This window comes from Rhea pennata, chromosome 4 (genome assembly GCF_028389875.1).
Source record: "Rhea pennata isolate bPtePen1 chromosome 4, bPtePen1.pri, whole genome shotgun sequence".
NCBI lineage: Eukaryota > Metazoa > Chordata > Aves > Rheiformes > Rheidae > Rhea > Rhea pennata.
Genome location: NC_084666.1, coordinates 27,628,104 through 27,648,425, shown reverse-complemented (window position 1 = coordinate 27,648,425; position 20,322 = coordinate 27,628,104). Strand labels below are relative to the sequence as shown.

Here is a 20,322-nt window from a genome sequence, read left to right as displayed (position 1 = left end):
GGAGTTGTGTATTTTGTTGTAGAATGTGTCATAATGCATTTGCTGTTAGGGTATCAGTTTGTGATTCACAGTTACTACTAAAAAAAAATTAAGGTACAAAGCAGACTTTTTTGCTTAGCAATCTAATGTTAAAACCTTTCCATACTATTATTTACTTGCTTATGGGAGATTTTATACTTCCTGGATAAAGTCATAGCATATTTAAGATCAAACATTTAATGACTGAAAGAGAAGTACTTTCTGCCATCTAGAGGTTCAGCCCTAGAGTAAGGGGAAGCCTTTCTGTTCTTCTAGGCCCTGGAGGCATCTATATCCTTCCTTGTCTTTGATTTAAAGAGAAATTTGAAGACGTGTGTGTATATATATACAGATTTTGACAAATTCATCTTACATATTTGTCTTGAAATTAGGCATACCTTGCTATCTGTGACTATTATAGTTCTGCCTCCAGAAGGTGATAACCAATTTTTATTTTATAAAATCATATAGGGTAATTCAGGTTTGAAGGGACCTCAGGGGGTCTCTAGCACAAACTCCCGCTCAAAGAAGGGCCCTGACCAGGTTGCTTAGGGCTTGATCAGTCAAGTCTTGCAGACCTCCAGGACTGAACTCATGGAAAAAAACCTCTTTTTCTTGCACCCAGTCTGAACCTCTCATTTCACTTTTTTCTCTGTTGTCTCTTTTCCTCCTGCTGTTTACCTCTGTGAAGAGACTGGCTCCGGCTTCCTGATAGCTTCCCCATAGGTACCATGGGAACGGATGTTAGATCGTCCCCAAAGCAGTCTCTTCTCCAGGCTGAATAAGACCCAGTCTCACAGTCTCTCCTCACAGGACAAGTGTTCCAGTCACTACTGTCTTGACGGCCCTTTGCTGAGATTGCTGCAGTTCAGTATCTTTCGTGTATAGAGACCAAAACTGGACACAGAACCTAGATGTGTTCTCACAAGTGCTAAGTAGAGAGGAGTAATCACTTCCCTGGAAGTGGCTGTGCTGCTGTTCATGCAGCCCAGGATACAGTTGGCTTTCTTTGCTGCTCTTTATACAACTGAAAAGAACTGTAATCCTCTCCTTCAATTTGCAGGGTGATATTTGCTCAAATGCCTGCTTATTTATTTGGCTTGGTTCTAATGTTCAGATTGTCTGGAACATATTCTGTTTATTTTCTTCAAAAACTGATCTCTGTCATTTTTTGAAGGAAACTGAACAGTCAGACTGGTGATAAACAGTAAACACAGACCCAGAAAAAAATCAAATACACAGACACTCTTACATGGGAAATGATTCTATGAAAGTCTAAAAAGAAAAAGCATGAACCCTTCTAGAAGGGGCAACCCTGAAGATCAGGAAGATCCTTTCTAGAAATCAGAGCATGGAAGAGGAGGTTATTCTTCATTCTTTCACATTTGCAGAACTGCTCACTGATCTATTGGAACTGAACAAACAAAATATGATGATGTGAATTAACTCATGTAGTCAAGCCTTTAGACAAAGAACCGTTTATGAACAAAGTACTGTAGTACTATATCTATAAACTTCTGATATGTCGGAGTACGTACTTCTCCCTTGATTTCCTGTGTTTCAGCAATTGTACTGGGAGCAGCCCTAAAGCAATAAAAAAAAGAAAAACACTATTTTGCTTCCAGGAAAAGTTAAATAGGTGGCACAGGAAAAGGTGACAAAAACAGGGGCAGTGGAGGTTTAAGTAATTTGTGAAACACTTTATTCTTGTAACCGATCAAAATCTATAGCGAGGGATCAAATATGATGTGCCGGTCTACTCTGTGCTGCAAACACGTAACTTCATCATTCAGTGTAACCCACAGTGGCAAACATGCACAAGAAGATGATTTCTATATCTATATCTAATATTTTATATCTAGTTGTAAGGGCAGGAAGGAAAAAGGATATGAGAGGGGAGTACCACATGAACCAAAGGGGAAAAAAATACATAGCTGGCTTATTTAATCATCCCCTAAATCATCACCCATCACCATCATTTCCCAAAAGAATGCTGGAAATAAGAGGTTTAAGCTGAAGTTACTTCCTTTCGGGGCAAGATGATGTTAACCAACAGGCTGAAACGTTGACAGCATAAAAGGACTGCTTAAATAGTTCTTGAGAAGAAGGCAGTGATTTTGGAGCAGCAGGCATAGATGAAATTCTGCTTTTCTGCAAGATATTCAGCTTGCTTGGGAGACTGAAGGAGTGTAAGAGTCTGGAATCTAAGAGACTTTGAATGAAGAGAAGCTAAAGAACTGTACCTGTCTTGGGGAAAAAACAAACAACAACAAACATTCTTTCCATGTTTTCTTTCATCCCTTCTTTCTGTCATGGTTGGGCCACTCAGGATCCCAGGTGGTTGTCTGGTCACACAGAGCCTGCTATCTGAGAGGTATGGGGACACCAACAAACTGAATCTTCATTAGGTCAGTGTGGTAGGTCTAGAACAGAGTTCCCTAATATAAAGCAACAGGCTTATTTTCTGTGCCTCTCAACTGCTCTTTATACTGTGCACTTGCTTTCAGAGCTTTACAACTCATACAGCTACCTTTTATTGACTATAAAGTTTTGCCCACCTGCTCATTAGGAAAAACATTTTAGAGAATTAATGCCATGTACTGCATGTGATTTTTCTTTTTGAATTCAGAATTCAATTTGAATTTGTTTCCTAGTAAATACAGTAATATGCTATTTGTTTGCTTGTTGTGAAGCTTGAAGATAGTTACCGTGAATCATGCTACCCCTGCTTATTCTTGACATACAAGCAGCATCTTCTGTTAACTGATAAAAGGTATCACAGTAAACCAGACAATGCACATCACAGAAACTTAATACATTTAGTTATAGCATGGTTCTTAATGAACTCTTTATATTCATGTAAATGTCTAATATACTTCTAAAAGAACTCTGTCATGGATGAAAATTGGCTGAACAGTCATTAATTGAGACAAAGTGAAGGGTCACCTTGTTCGTTGGGAAGGGAGTGCTTTATAAATTGCAATTTCTATACCAAGGATGTGAAAATCTGATAGATTACAACTTATCCCATGGCATATTAAGGAGGAAGAATGGTTGCAATGGGGCAACAATCATTAGGGCTTCTCCATTTTATTTCTGCTGCTTGACTGATGTATGACAAGCTTTTCAGCTTGTTACCTGCAAAATCAATATATAACAATGTATCTGATGCCAAATAGGGGAGTCATGAAAAGGAGTGATTCAATGAATTAAATTCAGTTAATCCTTCTGTAAAAGTTGCTAAGGCAGCTCAGTATGGTATTATTATTAAACTATGAAACAGCTATAAAACAATGCAGTTTAAAGAAGGTGAACAGATGAAGAACATGTACTTAGGGGAAATAACAGAAGGCTTGGCTTAAAGGCTGTGTGAGCTTTAATATTTAAGCAAGCAAACTATTTCACAATAGTTTAGTACATCAAAAAAAGTCACTACCACAAGACAAGCTGCTTGAGCAGACTGTTACTGCTGATGGTAGTCCCATGATTCACAGTAGTTCTGCTCTTCTGTATTTGAACTTTCTGCCCAAGTCTGAGGACAAGATTTACACAGATGCACGCATTAGCCTGGTGACTTAGTGGACAGCCCACAGCCGCATGAAATTCACATCTAATGTGCTCAAGGGGTATCACAAACCAGAAATAAAGTAAAAAAAAATAATTAAAAAAAAATTACACTTATTTAAACCCTGAAATTGAATGAAGACTTTAACCCCACCAGTGGCTGCTGAGATTTGCAATAACAGCTTCTGTTGTTCTAGAAATAAAGTTTCATATGCCTGAGGAGAGTGCAAAAAAATGAGACAACTGCTTCCACTACTCCTAGGATGAGGCTGATTGAATAGAGTCAGCCAGCCTCTCCTGTCAGGAGCAGCTCATAGTACAAGGGTGCTGCTCTCTTCTCCTGTGTCACTGTTTTCCTTAAGCAGCAAAACTGCCCTGTAGACAACAGAAGCTATATACTGTCACCTTGCAGACATTTATGGCTCTGAAGCCACAGCATAGTGGTAGCTCTTACTAAGCAGAGAAGAAAGAAAACTACAACACGCTAATGAATTTAAAAAGAAAGGAGAAATGAAGCTAAAAGATTCACAAGTTGCTGCAATATTAAGTCTTTCAAGGCTCTGATTCTCAGAAAAAAATACTAAAGGATAAAGCATTCTTTTACTGGGCAAGAAAATTTTACTTCAGCTGAGATAGAGATCCTCTCACTTCCACTATGATTGATGAAATTGGTGCTTGTCCAAAAGCCTGTGTAACGCAGACTCTGGCAATACACAATAAAGACCTTGTGACAGAACACTACGCATTGTATACAGGTGTGTGCTTGGGATATTGGAGAGCTGTATCCTTTCATATCCTCAGCTTGCTTCATTCAGTATGGAGACTGATTTTCCCATATTTTGCCCTAACTTTGGGCTATCAGGTATTCCTGGGAATAGAGTGAGATGTGGCATTTTTATTAAATAAAAATGTCACTTTTTTGACCAGTCAGTCTTAGATGATCTGCCCCACAGCACATGGAAAGCAGTCAGAATCCATCTAGCCTATGACTTTCCTCAATTAAAAACAAAGTTCAAATTACAATTTCCCAGGGACTGTGTAAGGGTTGGAATGGAGAAGATGCATGTGGGATCCCACTCCCTTCAGAGCAGAAATGCTGTGAACCAATGTAATGCAATCAATGCCCCACGACACCACCAGAGAATCACTCAGTTACACCTCTTCCAATTAAGATTTCAGGTGCTGACACTTTACAAGAAGTATTCTGGACCTTTCAGGAAAGAGATCTTGGTGATGTTTGGCTTTCCAAGGTATACTGCTTTGCAGAAGCAGCCATCCTGTTACAAAGTGATGAGCATGGTTTGGGGCTGGGGGAGATTTGCTCTTCAATTATTTGGATTTGGGGACGGTCTGGGACAGGGTAGAGGAAATAGAACACAGCAAAAAGAGCCTGAGGAGCTGGAAATTGCCAAGAGTTGTTTTTGCATGGTGTTAGTACTCCACAGAGCCTAGTGTGCTAAATGCACAGTGACAGATCTCCCTTCCTCACGACCTGACCAGGCATATTCAGCAGTAAATGCAACAGTTAGATGCGAGCAGCAACTGCATAGGAATAGCACACAGTAGGAAAAAACATATATCTATGAAAAGGAAAACAGTCTCTCTTCAGTAGTTCTAGTAACAAATATTCAACATTAAGAAAAAAATCCCCACTCTTGAGTAAATTACTTTGAAGGGGCAAATACCACCTTGATTTTGACTGAAATAAACTGTTGATCAGGCTGGAAATACAAGGTTTTTAGCTTCTCTTAGCTGAATAGGTGTTCCCTGTACAGGAAAAAAGCACCTTAGCTTTTCATATAAGACCAAAGAAAGGAAAAAAAGAGAGTGTGAAATACCTAAGCTGTATTTTAATCCAACAAGATTTTGTAAAATGCTCAAAGTCGTAATTGATTTTTCATTTTCTTCTGGGAAAACGCTGTGAAACGAGACAGGCGCTACATACGTATGTTTTTTGATCTTCAGGCATGCATGTTTATTAGCACTTTTTCCAGCAGCAGATCTGCAATCAAATGCACAGTACATCTCACACCTGTAGCTAGGAGACTTCGATTTCGGTAGCTGGATAGGGAACTTCCTTTTCTTACATACTTCGCCTACAGTGCTTTTTCCCTCCTGTAAGAAAGGCGGCTTTTTCCGAAAGCTGCATTTCCTTTTCTTTGCTCGCCACCGCGCCGCGCGGGCAGCCGCGGGGCTGCGCGGCGGTGCGCGGCGGTGCGCGGCGGCGCCGTGGCGCGGGGGGCGCCGCGCGCTCACTCACCATGTTGACTTCGGAGACGACGTCGATGCTGGCGATCTCTATCCGCATGCCCACGTCCACGGGCGGCCCTGCGGGGGGAGCGGGAGGCGCGGTCAGGCGCGGCAGCCGCCCGCGCCGCCCCGCGCCGCCCCGCGGCCGCGGCCTTACCTCCGAAGTCGGGGCGCAGGCGGATGTCGTAGCCCTGGAGCAGCCGGTCCACCGTCTCCTTCACGTAGGACATGTTGCCGGGCTCCTTGGCGCTGGGGAGGGAGCAGAGGCGCGTTAGCGAGGCTGCGCGCGGGCGGCCCGCGCCGCCGCCGCGCACCTGCGCGCCCCGCTCACCTGCGCGCCGCGCACGCCGCGGCCGCGGCCAGCGCCAGGGACACGCAGAGGGCGCCCGGGCAGTCCCGCCTCGCCGCCGCCCTCATGCCGGCGCCGAGCCGCGCTCCGCAACTTGGAGCGGCGCCGCGCGGAGCAACAATTGCCGCGCGCGCGGCGCATGCGCGCGGCGGCCCCGGCGGCACCTTCGCGCCGCGCCCCGCCCAGCACGGAGAGGCGCGGGCGGCGCCGCCGACGTGTGGCGTTAGCGAACTTTTCTCCGCGGGGGGAACGACAGCAATAATTAAAAAAAAAAAAAGAATAGTTGAGGTCACTTTTGTGTGAAAACTCGCGCTCGTGCTGTCTGGCAGCCTTACAGATGGCGTGAAAAGGTGCCCGCGGACCCCAAGGAGGTCAAGGATGGTGCAGGCAGGGCTGCCTCCAGCTGTGAGCGCCTCAGCTGCGAGGCTGCGGCTTGAGACGCGTCCCCGGAGCTACCCCTGCCGCGCAAGTACCGGCGCAGCGCGTGCGCTAGCTCGCAGCGTATTTTCGGCTGCTGTTTGCCAAGGAAAGTAATCGATCGTGCGCTCAGGAGGGGATTTTTTTTTTTCTTTCTTTCTTTCCAAAGCCGACCCCTCGGGAGCCGTCCTGCGCGCGGCCCGCGGCGGCTCCGCGAGCCCCTTCGGCGGCCGCCCCCGCGGCGCCTCCGCGTGCCGCGCGGGCGTTATTCCTCGGGAAATCCGGACTTCTCGGGGTGCTTCTGTTGTTGCAACATACAATATGTGAAGAACGCAGGAATGCAAAAACACATAATTTGTGACACAAACTCTGGGGTCAGTTTTGAACATTTTTACTATGTGTATTTCTAAGGAAACTTGTCACTCTCGGGGAAGGAGAGTGACACAGTTCCCAAGGTTGCTGCGAGATAGCTTCACCGTCAGAGCTACCGCTAGTAACCGTGACAATGCAAATTACTATTTTCTTGTTGCCTTTTTAGAGATACAATTCAATAGGCTGTAAGGACTTTTACCTGCAACATATCTCTTTTTTTTTTCTCTCCTGTTTTAGTCCTTAGTTTCTGAAAAACATGATCTTATAGCTCAACTTGATAGTACTTTTGCCTTGCTGGTTTGAAAAAGTTTTTAAAATTTATTAATCATGATGAGTACATTTTCCTACTATGCGCATGGAATTGATTTTCCTACTATGTGCATGGAATTGATGTTGCTTGGCCATAGCATATTTTAAAATATTTCCTACCTAGAGAGGTCTACTAGAAGGTTTCTTTTCATTCAGAATTGTATCAAGCAGACAAAATAAAATGACCTGCTTCATTTGAACCACTAAATTGGGCAGAGGCCTTCTTTACATCATGGTGGTTTGCACACTATATCTGGTAGATAACTGTAGCTTTGTCATAAGCCATTTGAAAGTCAACTGTGCCTGAATAAAATGGAGGCCATGTTTTGTACAGCTTGCCAAAATCCATCTCAAGGCATAACTCGCGGCGTGTGTTCTGCCTGCAGTCTGCCCTAGGTGCATTTCTGGGGCGGTTTACCTTGGAACAGCTGTTGTCTGGTCCCTGGACTGAATGCCCATTAGCGGTGAAAGTGCATTAGATGCAGTTTTGGAGCTCATCCTCTAATTGGCAAAGGCGGGAATGAAGAACCTGCCCTGCATGTCTCCTCTCATTACTAACGAGTGTAATTCCAGCAGAGATAAGGATGTTCTCCTTGACAAGCCTATTCTTGTAGGACCTCTTCCTGAGCTGGGCTTCCTTAGAGGAGCATCTAGCTTCCTTCACTGATCATGCCAGAAATAAGGCCACTGATCCATTGACTATTTCCCATGAGTGTACCTTGCTTTAATTGTGGAAATTCAACCCCATTTTGTTCAACTTCATTAATGGGAGACATCTGGGCTTTACACTGGGACCTTGAAACAACCCCTGAAGTTTTGATAAGTTTATGTGGAGAAACTGAGGATCCATCTCAGCTCTTTCGCCATGCCCAGTGCTTACCATGGATAGACTTTGAACACTGAATTAGACTGAGAAAATAAATTATTAGCAGCAGGACTTCTGAATGTTATCAATTGAAATGATCAGTATTTTTATCCACAGTTTAAGGAATATTGAAGATATTTAAGATATGATGTAAGGAAGGCCTCTATCATCCCATGAAAAATCCCAATTTAGCGCCAAGAAACCAGTGGGGCACAGATGTCTAACAATGAATAATACAAAGATCCAGAGCTCTGTTATTTCTTTGCAGATGATACATTTCTGTGAAAATATAGCACACTTTTCCAGGCCGACAGCGTGAAAGAATCTTGACTGTAGTTTCAATAAAAATATTCCTTTCTAGTCATCTCTGTCACTATCAGCAGCAGTTAACAAGTTCTTTCCATGTTCTCCAGTGGGATTTATTCAGTCGGGCAGTGTGAAACATGGAGGGTTCCTTACGTGGCATTTAGGCAACTTAGAACTTGCTGAACTCTGCAAAAGGTAGGCACGAAAATAAATCTGAGGTTCTAGGCTGTGATCCTTTGAATTTTTGGAAATCAGGCTGTTAAAAACCTGGGAGCTTAATCATCTAGTGACTTTTGCCATTAATTTGCAGCATCTTTTAAAGAAAAGCAGACCTCTGTGGTGGCTTTAATGGATCTTGATCTTGTCTTATGGTTATTTTATTGTATTTGTTGCACAATAATCTCTTTTCTTCAAACCATTGCCAGTGATAATGTCAAATTCTTTTCTCAGTCATTTTTACAATGGGCTTAGTATTATAGGGTCTGTGAGATAGGCATACGTCTTGGAAATAAGAAGACTCTTTGGAAATACTTTCTGGGCTGAGTTAGTGAAGGCAGACTTTTTGAGTGAGGAAAGCTTTCATCTTGATTCAAGCAGGTGCAAGTACTAGCAATCTAAAGTGATTGAAATATATTAGTTTTAACATAATATCCATGATTTTCTTTTTTTATATATATTTTTAGCTCATTATACACTAAGTAGAAGCAACACAAATTGTATAATTTCACAGCATGATTCATAAAATCATTCTTGGCCAGTTATGTATTCATTTTTTTACCTGCCATATGAAAAACTTTCGAGGTGAGGGGGGAATGTTTTTTCTCATATAAAGAAATGTTTCCAGTTTATTAACGATGTTTCTTTCATTGCTTATTTTCATCTGGAAATCAGAAAGCGCACACAGTAAAAAGATAGTGCCCTGCTCAGACAATATTGGCTACCTAAAAAGAATGTAAGATCATTAAAAAAAGAAGAAACTGTTCCCGTTTCTTATTGGATGAGATCATAGGATCTCACGAGACCACAACATTTAATAAAACTAGGGAAAAATTATCGCAAAGTGGTGACTGTACATATTGACAAAAAGTGCATCTGTCCTAGTGACAATTTCTGCCTACTTGAATGTAGATTGTGGGAGGTGTGACTTGGTGGTTTTACTCAATATTCAGAAAGGAAGCTGTGTATCTTACACTGTGTACTTTGCACATGGAGGTGAACACTAGAATGCTAATATTTATCATAATGACAGGTTTGAGTAATTAGAAATAGGGACTTGCAAAACCAGGATACTCATCATCTAAGTGGTCTAACTGGACTTACAGTTTTCCGGTCAGTAAGGATAACTGTTGTGTGAACAGCTATGCAGGCCAGACAGGCCAGAAGCATGATGAGTGCAAAGTGTGCAAAAACTGTCACTAATTAGCAAATGTTTATTGCAGTGTAACAATATGCACAGGAAACAGAAGGGGAAACAGAGGTCTAGGTCTTTGGATTATTCATTGTTACAAATCTGTGCCCCACTGGGTTTTGGCTGTGTGATCTGTGATGCTGCCTCAAACAAAACATCCCATGTAGAAGAAAAATAGAATTAGGACAGACATATAAATTTTCTTACTTGCCACTGAGCAGATTATGTTTTTCAGTAACAATTCTGATAAAGTATATTAAAAATTTTAGAATAAAATTTCAGATTTGTAAAAATTAAGCTAATGTTTCGTTTTGAAACCTTTGAAATGAAATGTAGGAACAGTGAAATGACTACATTTTCAGGTAAAAAAGCCCTGTGAACAGTGTTATACTTAGAGAAAAGAGGTAAGTTACAAAGTAGGCCATGTACTTTGTCTGCTTAGTGATGATGCTACTGTCATTTTATACCTACAGTAATCCCTTAAGTCAAATACAGCCTGTGTGCAGTCTGCTTGGATGGCAGAAAATGGCAAGCTGGAGATAGCTTTAGTGTGCTTTGAGGATTTCGGTGCGGTGGGAAAGCTGTGCGAGTGATTGAGAAGAGCAGTGGAGTGACACACTGAGCCTCCCATTTATCTTGAGGTGGATCTGCAGGCTGAGCAACGGTGCCGTGCGATGCAGAGAGCATCTTCTCCTCCCAGCCACTTTCCTTCAGGTCTCTCACTAAACCTACACCGCCTCACCCTTTCTTCAGCGGGGGAAAAAAAAGTACAACACAGGACTCATGCCCTCTTCCACTTGCTTCTTGGCGCTCTGTTTTTATCCTTTTTATGTGCTGTAAAAGTCAATTAAGATCTTTTCAGTGCAGGCTTCACTTTCTTTTTATAAGCTTGTAAAACACGTAGGACACTACTTTAAGGAAATAATAGTAAATAGTGAAATAGTGAATTAAAGTTATTCATCCTCAATAATCAAAGTGAGAAGAGAATATATAATAAGGAGTATATGACTTTTTGTTCTGTAATACCTACAGCTAAAATAACTTAGTAAGTCTTTAACCAGTTCAGATAAACATTTGTAATGTTCTTTAGAAATCCCCTTTCAGATCTTCCAACCTTATGTGTACACCACTCATCCAAAATCCTTTCTTATCATTACAGAGCTTGTTTTCTCCCTAGGCACACAAGTCTAATACTGAATGCCTAACGACACAGAAATCACTGACAGGGCATTTTCTTTGCCCTTCTCTTCACTACCTACTGTAAGTAATTCTTCTGGCATTCTTAATTAATTCCAGATGTGGAAGACTCACAAGTTCCTTTTCCCTCTAATGCTGTCTCTAGAAGTAGTAGAACCTGCAGAATAAGGACTTGTGCCATACTTTGTAGAAATTATTAAAAATACAACCCCAGCTTCAGAGAGCAAACCGTCTAGGATAAAGTAGGAAGAGATTCAAACAAGTGTTGTGATAGGCAAGGAGAAGTGTGAACTGTGAGAGCGGTAAGTTTGTTTGCGTTTGCATAGTTTTATTAGCCTCAGTTGTTAGGTTAAGTCCAAGTAGCCACTAGTCTTAAGTGCTGCCAAAAAAAGAAGGAGGGGTTGTAGGAGTTCTAAGGGCATATCTAAAGAACACAAGGGAATACTAAGTGTTGATACTGATAAAATTCCTGTTAAAAGTTATCTCCCTTTAACACGGTTCTCAACAGCTGAGGTTTGTCAGTGCATGTGAGATGTCAGACGCATGAGAGAGTCAATACCTAGTGTGCATACTACCCTGCAGAAACCAAGCACGCATACACCTGTCCATTGAATTGCAAGCAGCTCCATGTGATTTTAGCAGGCTGATTTGTACTGTAGAACATTGTTTGTATCTTTGTAGGACTGGGGCCTTTGTTTCTGTGGTTTTTATTCCTGGTCTTGTCTTTATTTGTATGTTTTTTTTTTTTATATAGAAGACATGAAACACTGTCACTAGAATGGCTTGGGAATTATTTTTCTTATAAATTGAGTTCTTGTTCTCCAGGTTTTCCAGTGCATTGTACTCTAAAGCAGCTCACTGCAAAACCCCATTTAAATGGTCTAGTTAAATATGTCTTTTTAAATGTAGTGAATACAGAAATAGGAGTTTTTTTCTTAGCAGAAATACTTTACCACACTGGACCACTAGAATGCAATGTGTCTCTTTGTCCCATTTCAGTGATATGATGCACTCACCACATACAGCAGCTTATGAACCTGTGACTCACATAAATAAGAGCCTAGCTTGTTTGCTTCTAGAATCATAGAATCAGTAAGGTTGGAAGGGACCTCTGGAGATCATCTAGTCCAACCTCCCTGCTCAGCAGGGTCACTTAGAGCATGGTAGGGTTGCATCCAGGCGGGCCTTGAATTATCTCCAGAGAGGGAGACTCCACAGCCTCTCTGGGCAACCTGGTCCAGTGCTCTGTCACTCTTATAGTGAAGAAATTCCCCCTCACATTCAGGTGGAATGTCCTGTGGTTCAATTTCTGCCCAGTGCCTCTTGTCCTGTCTTGCTCTATCAATAAAGAATCAAGGTGGCTGAATTCAGTCACATAAGCAACTTTCCTGGGGATATTTTCACATGGAGATAGGTATGTAGATCAAAGTGTTCCCTCACCAGGAAGAAGAAAGAAAATATTTAATGAATTTAAAAAAAAATTCTTTGAGAAAAGAAATACTTCTGCATTATTTGCTTTCAAGAAATTTTGAATAGAAAGTACTCCTTTCAAAGCCCTGAGCAATCTGATCTATGCAGTCTGATCTGGGATGAAAACTGGTGCTGAAAACTGTCATTTCCCATTGGTCAATACTTCTAGTTTTAAAATTAGATCTATCCAAAAACATCTTTAGTGCATTGGAGATCTAGCCTCCAAATCACATACTCCTCAAACAGCCAACTTCAGTAAGAATAGAAACGGACGGCTTGGTAAAAATTGTGCAGTACTTGCTTTTTAAGAGAAAGGCTATGCTTATATGTGGTAATACTGTAGGGAGTAAAAGCTAGAAAAGGGCCAAGAATGGGCACTGCAATTAGAAACTGTTATCTGTCTGCTTGCCACTGCACCCCTCTCACAGAAGGCAGGCACTTTGTATTTCCACTTCATTAGGAAAGTTGTCTGCTGCCTCCAGGAACAAAGGGGACAAGAATGAAAATTCCCATTGTATTTCAAGAATATGTTTACAAATTTTTTCCCATTTAAAGGTGTGTGTTAGAACAGCTGTAAAATATAACAATAGAAGCAGTTAGAATGAAAACTTTCAGGCTGTCTGATTTCTTTGCTCATGGGCAATTCCTCTGGAATTCTGTTGACTACATTTACAGCCATGTAAATGACAGCATTAGATATGTATCACCATGTATATTCATACCTACGCTGGGAGAAAACAAAATGGGCATAATTTTAACAAATGCAATAGTCCCACACAACAGCTGCTTGCACACTCCTTTCTTGTCTCAGGAGCACATTTGATGAGTGAGATGTATGCCTTTTGCTTGCTGAAATAAAGAGGGCACGAGAATCTCTTGAGCTGTGAGTCGCTTTGTCACCAGGGAGGTGTAAGACAATGAGTAATTTTCATATCTCTTTTACTGATACAGGGGTGCAGGTCTAAAATCCATAATTTATATATGTCATGTGGGCTGGCAGCAGTCACTGGAAGCGGTCCATAAACTGAGAAATAGATTACGCCCTGTCATTTGTGCTGTTTTTAGCTAGTTGAAAAAGAATCCTAAAATAAAGCCAAAAATAAGTGTAAAGATAAGAGAACTGACAAAGACATGAGATAGAGGTTTCTCAGGCAGACCACACAACCCTTCAATCTGTGAATGTCACCAAGATGCTACTGGGATGTCACCAGCTGTGCAGCCCCTGTGGACATTTGCTCCCTCCAGCTCTGCTGGGCACTGGGATGCTTAGACTTTCCTAGGGATAACTGCTCTGAGAAGAGGCCCATGGGAGAAATGGCTGAGTAACAGGGGTTATTGAGTTGTTCACTCTGTGTGCATTTTGGATGACAGTTTGAGCTGCTTGTAGCTACCTTCAAACCCACTATACAGGGCAAAACTGTGCCATCTCCTATTTTAGGGCAAGCAGCAGCATTACAATACTGGGGAGCACCAAAGGATGAATCTTCCCTTGCTCCCCTGAGCAGCAGCAGCAGCTGGAGCTTTTGTGTGATGCCAGAAGTGCTATCTTCAGAAATTCTCTAATACCATCTCAGGACAGAAATGAGAAAGTACTTAATTACCTGAGTACTTAATTTAATTATTTGGACCAGGTATTCTCTTCTCATCTCTTCCTACTTATGAAGAAGGATTATGGAGTCCTTCCCATGAGTTAACTTCTTGTGTTGTCCATCTGTTTGTTGTGTCCTTTTTTGTCTGCCCAGTGTCTCCTTTGGTTGTTCCTTGTTTCACAGAGTTGTTGTCCCTAACACCTAGTGCACAGAGGCCTAAATTTTACTTCACCTTCTGAACATTATGAAGGTTTTAATTTCAAAAAACCTGCAAAATGTATTTCAGTGTTGTCTCTGTGTTACACCAACCTGAAGGGCTTACCACACACTGTCAGTCAAGCCAAATTCCTACCCATCTCCTTTGTTGAAAGTGAGATATCACTTGCCTGTCTCTCTGGTGGGGAAACTGAGGAATAAAGGAGTTAAAACACATCTGTAATAGATTAAAACCAACCAAGCAAGAAACCAAACCAAACAAAACCCTAAACAAAAAGAGGCCATAAGAAAATAAAGTATCGTAAATATTAACAGAAGGGAAAGGACAACTTAGTATTTCAGAAACACGAAGTAAGAAATGCTTTCTTGTTCTGATCCAGAATCCTCCGGGTGAATGGCAGTTTTTTAGTTTACTTTGGTGAGTTTTGAAATGAGATCTAAATGACCCTAGATCTAAATGGTGTCTAAATCATACGTAAGTCAGAGTAGATTTGTACTTAATCTTTTTGGGCTGTGAGCAGAAAAAAAGAGTATGTATTGCTCCGGAGCAGCTGACAGAGAGGGAGAAAGACAAAGGTTTTCTGCAAGATACAGGGAGAGTGCTTGTGAGTGCAGAGCTCATCCGTCCTGTTCAGACCATTCCACTTTTGAAGTCTGCCTCCTGGAACTGTATACTTATCTTTGTAAAAGGTTCAGTGGCAGAGCTAGGAATGGAACTTAAGAGTTCTTCTTCTTTAAACACAGAAAACAACTGAGCCATATAAACTATTTCTGCTTATTCTTTATAATCATGACAATGAATTATTTTTATTTCATTTCATGCTATTCTTGAAAATGCCAGCTAGTACATAAGATGACATGCTGCACTGGATCAACCCCATGCTGCACCTTGAACAGCACCATATATAATTTTGCCAAGAGGATGTATTTCTAGTACTGAAAAATACGTACAGTGGACCTGTTTGCTTAGGTTACATTCTGCCTAGCCTTTATCAATTATCCATTGATCCATACAGTGAGGTATTATACTTGATTAACAATTATTGTACTTCTTTCATTTGTTGTAAGAGCAAATTAACCTTCCTTCAGGATAAGAAATGCCCCAAAAAGCTGAAAATGATCTAGAGACCAGTTATGGGAAATGGTTAGCAAGATACCTTATCTTGCAGAATGGTTGCAGTTGCAACTGCTGTCAGTGGGAAGCAACAGTGCCCAAAGTTTTCCAGGCAGTTCTCAGCTCCTTGCAAATCATATTCAGGTATGCCTTGAATTACTTGATGAAACGTTGAAGTACCTCCAGAAGCTTCCTAATTTTCTCTTTGCCTTCCACCCATTCATTTTGTCAGTCTTGTCTGGGCCTGGTGCGGTTGTGTCAATGGCTATAAGACAAAACCAGTCCCCTTCTGCTGCCCAGTGCTGCTGCAGCACCCTTTTCTTTTTGGTGATGACATGAAAATTCCTAACTTTCTGAGATGAGAGTAATGCCACTCCGTGCAGTAACCACCAGATGGTAATGAAGAGCAAACTGGTTGGGTGTCTTTCACAGATTACCACAATGCCATTTTTGCCTTTGCAAGCAGAGACTACAAGTACAGTTCTAAATGCCAGTTTGCTCAGCTCTTTACAGATCTCTGGACCACTACAAAAGTCTGCTTTAGCAGCTCTATTTCCATAACAAATTCATTATGTTTGGTTTTATATTAAAACAATTTAAAGGGAATATTTTATACCTGACATCCGAATGCTTGTGTTACTAGCTGATGTTAATATTTAGTACAGAGACGCTATTATTCTAAGGAACATGAGGCTTTGACTACAACTGGTGTACAGCTGCTCTGCTTTATTCACAGGTAAACGCAGAACACCTTAAAGTTACTATCTATCTGCCCTGCTTATTCTGGAGCTATAATACTTCTTTTCCTGCAAGCAAAATGAAGAATTAGAATAAAGTAAAGAAAGAAGAAAACAAAGAGAAGAAAGTAAAGAATCATAAGTCAGCCCCACAAGAGTCAAGAGTTTCTGATGTCTGAGCTTTATCTGCCTGCTGGATTAATGTGGTGCCTTGTGGGGTACCTGGGTCACATTTTCAGGTTTTTGTCCACTGCTGTGCAATATAGAGACTTCATGCTCTCCCCTTTTCTCTTTTAGTGAAAAAAAAAAAAAAAAAAAGATTTACTAGCGTTTGAGAGACTGTGCAAGCCAAGTGCCATGAAGATAGGGAGAAAATCACTGGAGCTGGCACAATGGACTTCAGTGTGAGTCAGCAGTGAGGCCTACAGCTCCCGTGACATGTTTAACTCATTCCCCGGACATCTGCCCTATGACTCACATATTTCTGAGTTTAATAAAAGCATAATGAGCAGGAACACCAGAGCTTCCAGCAAGGGGGCTTGCTGGTGCTCCTGCTCTCTCAGTCCTTTGGGAGCAGTGCAAGCAGTGGGATGGAACACCAGGTGACTGAGCAGAAAGCTTTGTGCGAAAGCACAAAGCTGAAAGAGGCCCATGAGTGTGAGCGGCCAGCCTTACTCCTCCACCCTTCTGAGCCAGGTCAGCCCCAAGGGCTGTCCTTGCCCTCGCGCTCCCAGCCCCCGACCTTATTCTCCGGCCTGCCTTTGGTGTCTGAAAGCTGCTGAAGGCTTCCTGCTGTTGCTCCGAGCAACCAGTGTTTTTGATGCATTTTGCATTCAATTTAGTAGCCCTTACAGAGGAAGGTGGCATAGATGCTTCCCAGATTCCTCCCCATAATCCTGGCTGCTATGTCCTCCACCTAGATGAAACAGAGGTATCTTTATATTGTTTTTAGAGAAATCTCTACTATTTTTCCCTCACACATAGAGATCTTACTGGATTTTATTGAGAAGCACATCTTAGAGAGAGATTCAGGATCTGAAGCAGATCTGTTTCAGACTTGTTTCTCCACTCTGCCATTGGGATTTGCCCTGATGGCCCTGCACAGGACCCCATGCCTATGTAAGTAAGTGATCTGCCAGAGAACAAGGCTGAGGGTGGCAGGATCCTGGGAAGTATGAACTGCTGAGCCTTTGCTGTTTCCAGGAAACATATTGTCCCAATGGAGATGAAGGGGCAGACAAACAAGAGCCAACATAATTTCCCTGCAAAAACTTAAAAAAATAGAAGTTGATGTAAAAAGAATAGGAAATAAAAATAAGGGGCACTATTATATGAAAGTGTGTGCCTGAGAAACAGTAAGAACAGATGAAAAATGAGAGATGTAGGCACAGAAATTCTGTAATACTGTCTGGTGGAGAACATTTTTGTCCCAAACTGGCAGTTCTTGCAGTGAGTACTTCTTCATTTTTTCTAATGCAATGGGCAGAGTAGAGGTACCTTTAAATATGAAACTCACAGTTTACCTTCTTAAACATCCACGTAGCAATCATAAGGAGAATCTGCATAAATCCTATCACGATCAGCAACTGCAGTATGTATATATAAATACATATATGGTACTCAAAGAGTTATCTAGCTGTATTCCAAGGTATCGAGAACGTGTGTGTTAAAACAGCGTAACTATGCTACTGTAGCACAGTCTTGTAAATACCTTCCTTGTTATATACACAGGACTAAGTACAGGTCCAGTTCCTACAGTTTAGTAGGAATTCTGGCCGTGGAAGTGAAGTAAAGCTGGGTCAGCTGAAGACAATTTTACACAGAGCTTATGCTGTGCTTTGAGAGGACAGATGAGGTGGTAATTAAAGAACTGGACTGGGATGTAGCAAGCAGACTGCAATTAAGTTCCTGTTCTGCAGCAAATTTCCGACCAGGTGCTGGGACATCGCTTTTTGTGTCTCAGTTCCCAGCAAAACAGAAATAACAGTACTTCCTTGTGCTTAGTCCTTATATGCCTTATCAATCTAGATTTTAAGATCTTGAGAACAGGAACTACATCTGGTAACATGTGTGTTTGCCACTGCAAACCACAGTGCAAACCAGGCAAACAATGCAAACCATTACCAATGCAATGGGATCCTGTTAAAATCTGGAGGTAAAACTTCATGATCAGATATTGAAGTAAAGAGCTGGTGCCAGCTTGAAAGAAAACTCCTAAGGGCAGGACTAAAAGTTGGACTGGAAGAACAGCAGGAAAGAGCTTAAACAGCTATCTTACAGATCCCAGAGCAGGACTTAAATTGCAGTCAATATATGCCAAATACAGAGTGCTTAAACACAGTGGTAGAGTCAAGGGTGTGATCATGGCCCAGAGTACACTGGCTTTCCCAGTGATAGAGAGCTCCTCTTTGTATGGATATTTGGGGCTTGTTCTGAACTCCTGATGAAAGTCTGGATAAAGTCAAGGTGTAAAGGCAGGTGTATTTTCTGTAGGTTCCCAAGATCTTTCCAATATATGGGGACATGATAGAGGAGCAGGGATGGGAGTAAAAGATTTTAAAAGTAACTGTATAAAGGAGATATCTGTATTTTTTCTTGGTCATCTACCAAAAGTAGGACTGGGGCATAAATTGCCCAAGGAATAGATTTTCTACCACTGGTCTTTGAAAAGGATGTATGTAAAAACAGGCCATTTGATTGAGATTTTAAGAAATTGTACAGATATGAGCAGAAATTGTAAAAAGTCCAAGAAATCAATGATTTAGCTTTTTAGATAAAGAAACCTGTAGGTGCTTGGCAGCAACCCAATTTTTATTTCATCTGTTTCCTAAGAGCTAAAGGCGCTTAAGTATGTAATTTATAGTTGGGCCTTAAAGATTTTCTGAGTCTTTTCCATATGGGCTTGGCTCTCTTCATGGATTTGATGACAGGACTAAACCATGTCAAAATCAGCTGTCTAATGAAATCTGCTAGGAAAGAGGATGTAACCTATAATTTACCAATATAATCTGTAATGTTGGCATAGCCTACGGTTTACAAAAAATGAAAGGCTAGATAATACCTTCCTCTAGAAAAGTATTGACTTTCTTTTTATTCCCCTTTACATGTGATGATAAAGCAGAAATGGGAAGAGTGATAAAGAACTTTTCTGCTTCTCTCTGTGTTTTGGTGAATAAAAAATGATGAAGCTATCCTTGAAGACCCATAGTTTTGGGTAAGACTGCTCTTGGGGCATGGTCAGAGTATCTGCTGCATCACAAATCTTCTCTGCCCAGCGTCAGCAAAAGAAGTCTTTTTATGATTTTCAAACGCATTCTGAGTATCTGGTGCCAGGCAAAAATAGACCCTTCCTTACAAGTCCATGATGACTGAGACTTCTTGGGAGAAATCTTGGAAGAAATGATGGTAAAAGCTGGAGAAGCTGCGAAAATCCTGAATTCCCCAAACATCTTTCAGGAACAATCAATCCAGCATATGAGCACTAAAACCTTCTTGGAGTCATCATCAGTTCTTTTAGAGAGATTACACAGAAATTCTTTGAAGTGATCAAAGACCAATTGAAGTGATTTTTTAAAATCAGTGTATAGCTAGCAAGCAAGGTACAAGCAAGCATCCTGGGAGTTCTCCTATGTCACAAATATATTAGAAAAGAACCTAGAAAACTTCTAAAGATATAGCTCAAAAAATGTTGAAAAGTGGCCAGGGCAATGAATATACTGAAATGCATAAGCAGGTATTCAGAAGTGACATCTTGCTTACAATACAATTTACTGTCCTTTTCCACTGTTTTATGTTCCCTTTAAGCCTAGTTTTGTAAAAGTTTTAGTAACATACGAATGATACAGTCATTCAGAGTTTGAGGAAAGCAGTCACTGTTTCTGGTAGTAATCTTACTGAATTCTTCATAGTCACTGCAGGTACTAAGGGAAATATTAACTGCAGATAAATTTGAGAACTACCTGAACTCATTTTTTAGAGAAAGTGATTTCTCGTTTATTCTTAGTTTTAGCTCTCCAGGTGAGTAAATGTATCCAAATGGCACCTAGTCCTGCAGCAATATAGCATGCAGCTGGAAGTGACAGAAAGGCACTATGTTTTCTTATCAAAAACATCCTAACAACCTGGGTATCTTCTTAGATGT

At 41.3% G+C, this 20,322-nt stretch overlaps 1 protein-coding gene across 1 annotated transcript in view; it reads right to left on the bottom strand.

Annotated features, from left to right (window-relative positions):
• GABRB1 (gamma-aminobutyric acid type A receptor subunit beta1) overlaps window positions 1-6,249 on the bottom strand; it is a 136,112-nt gene extending 129,863 nt beyond the window's left edge. Inside the window, exons 1-3 of the mRNA XM_062575514.1 lie at window positions 6,164-6,249; window positions 5,990-6,081; window positions 5,843-5,910 (exon numbers count right to left, since the gene is read on the bottom strand). Coding sequence (XP_062431498.1) covers window positions 5,843-5,910; window positions 5,990-6,081; window positions 6,164-6,249 — 246 coding nt within the window. The remainder of the gene's footprint in view (window positions 1-5,842; window positions 5,911-5,989; window positions 6,082-6,163) is intronic.
• Between the last annotated feature and the right edge of the window lie 14,073 nt (window positions 6,250-20,322).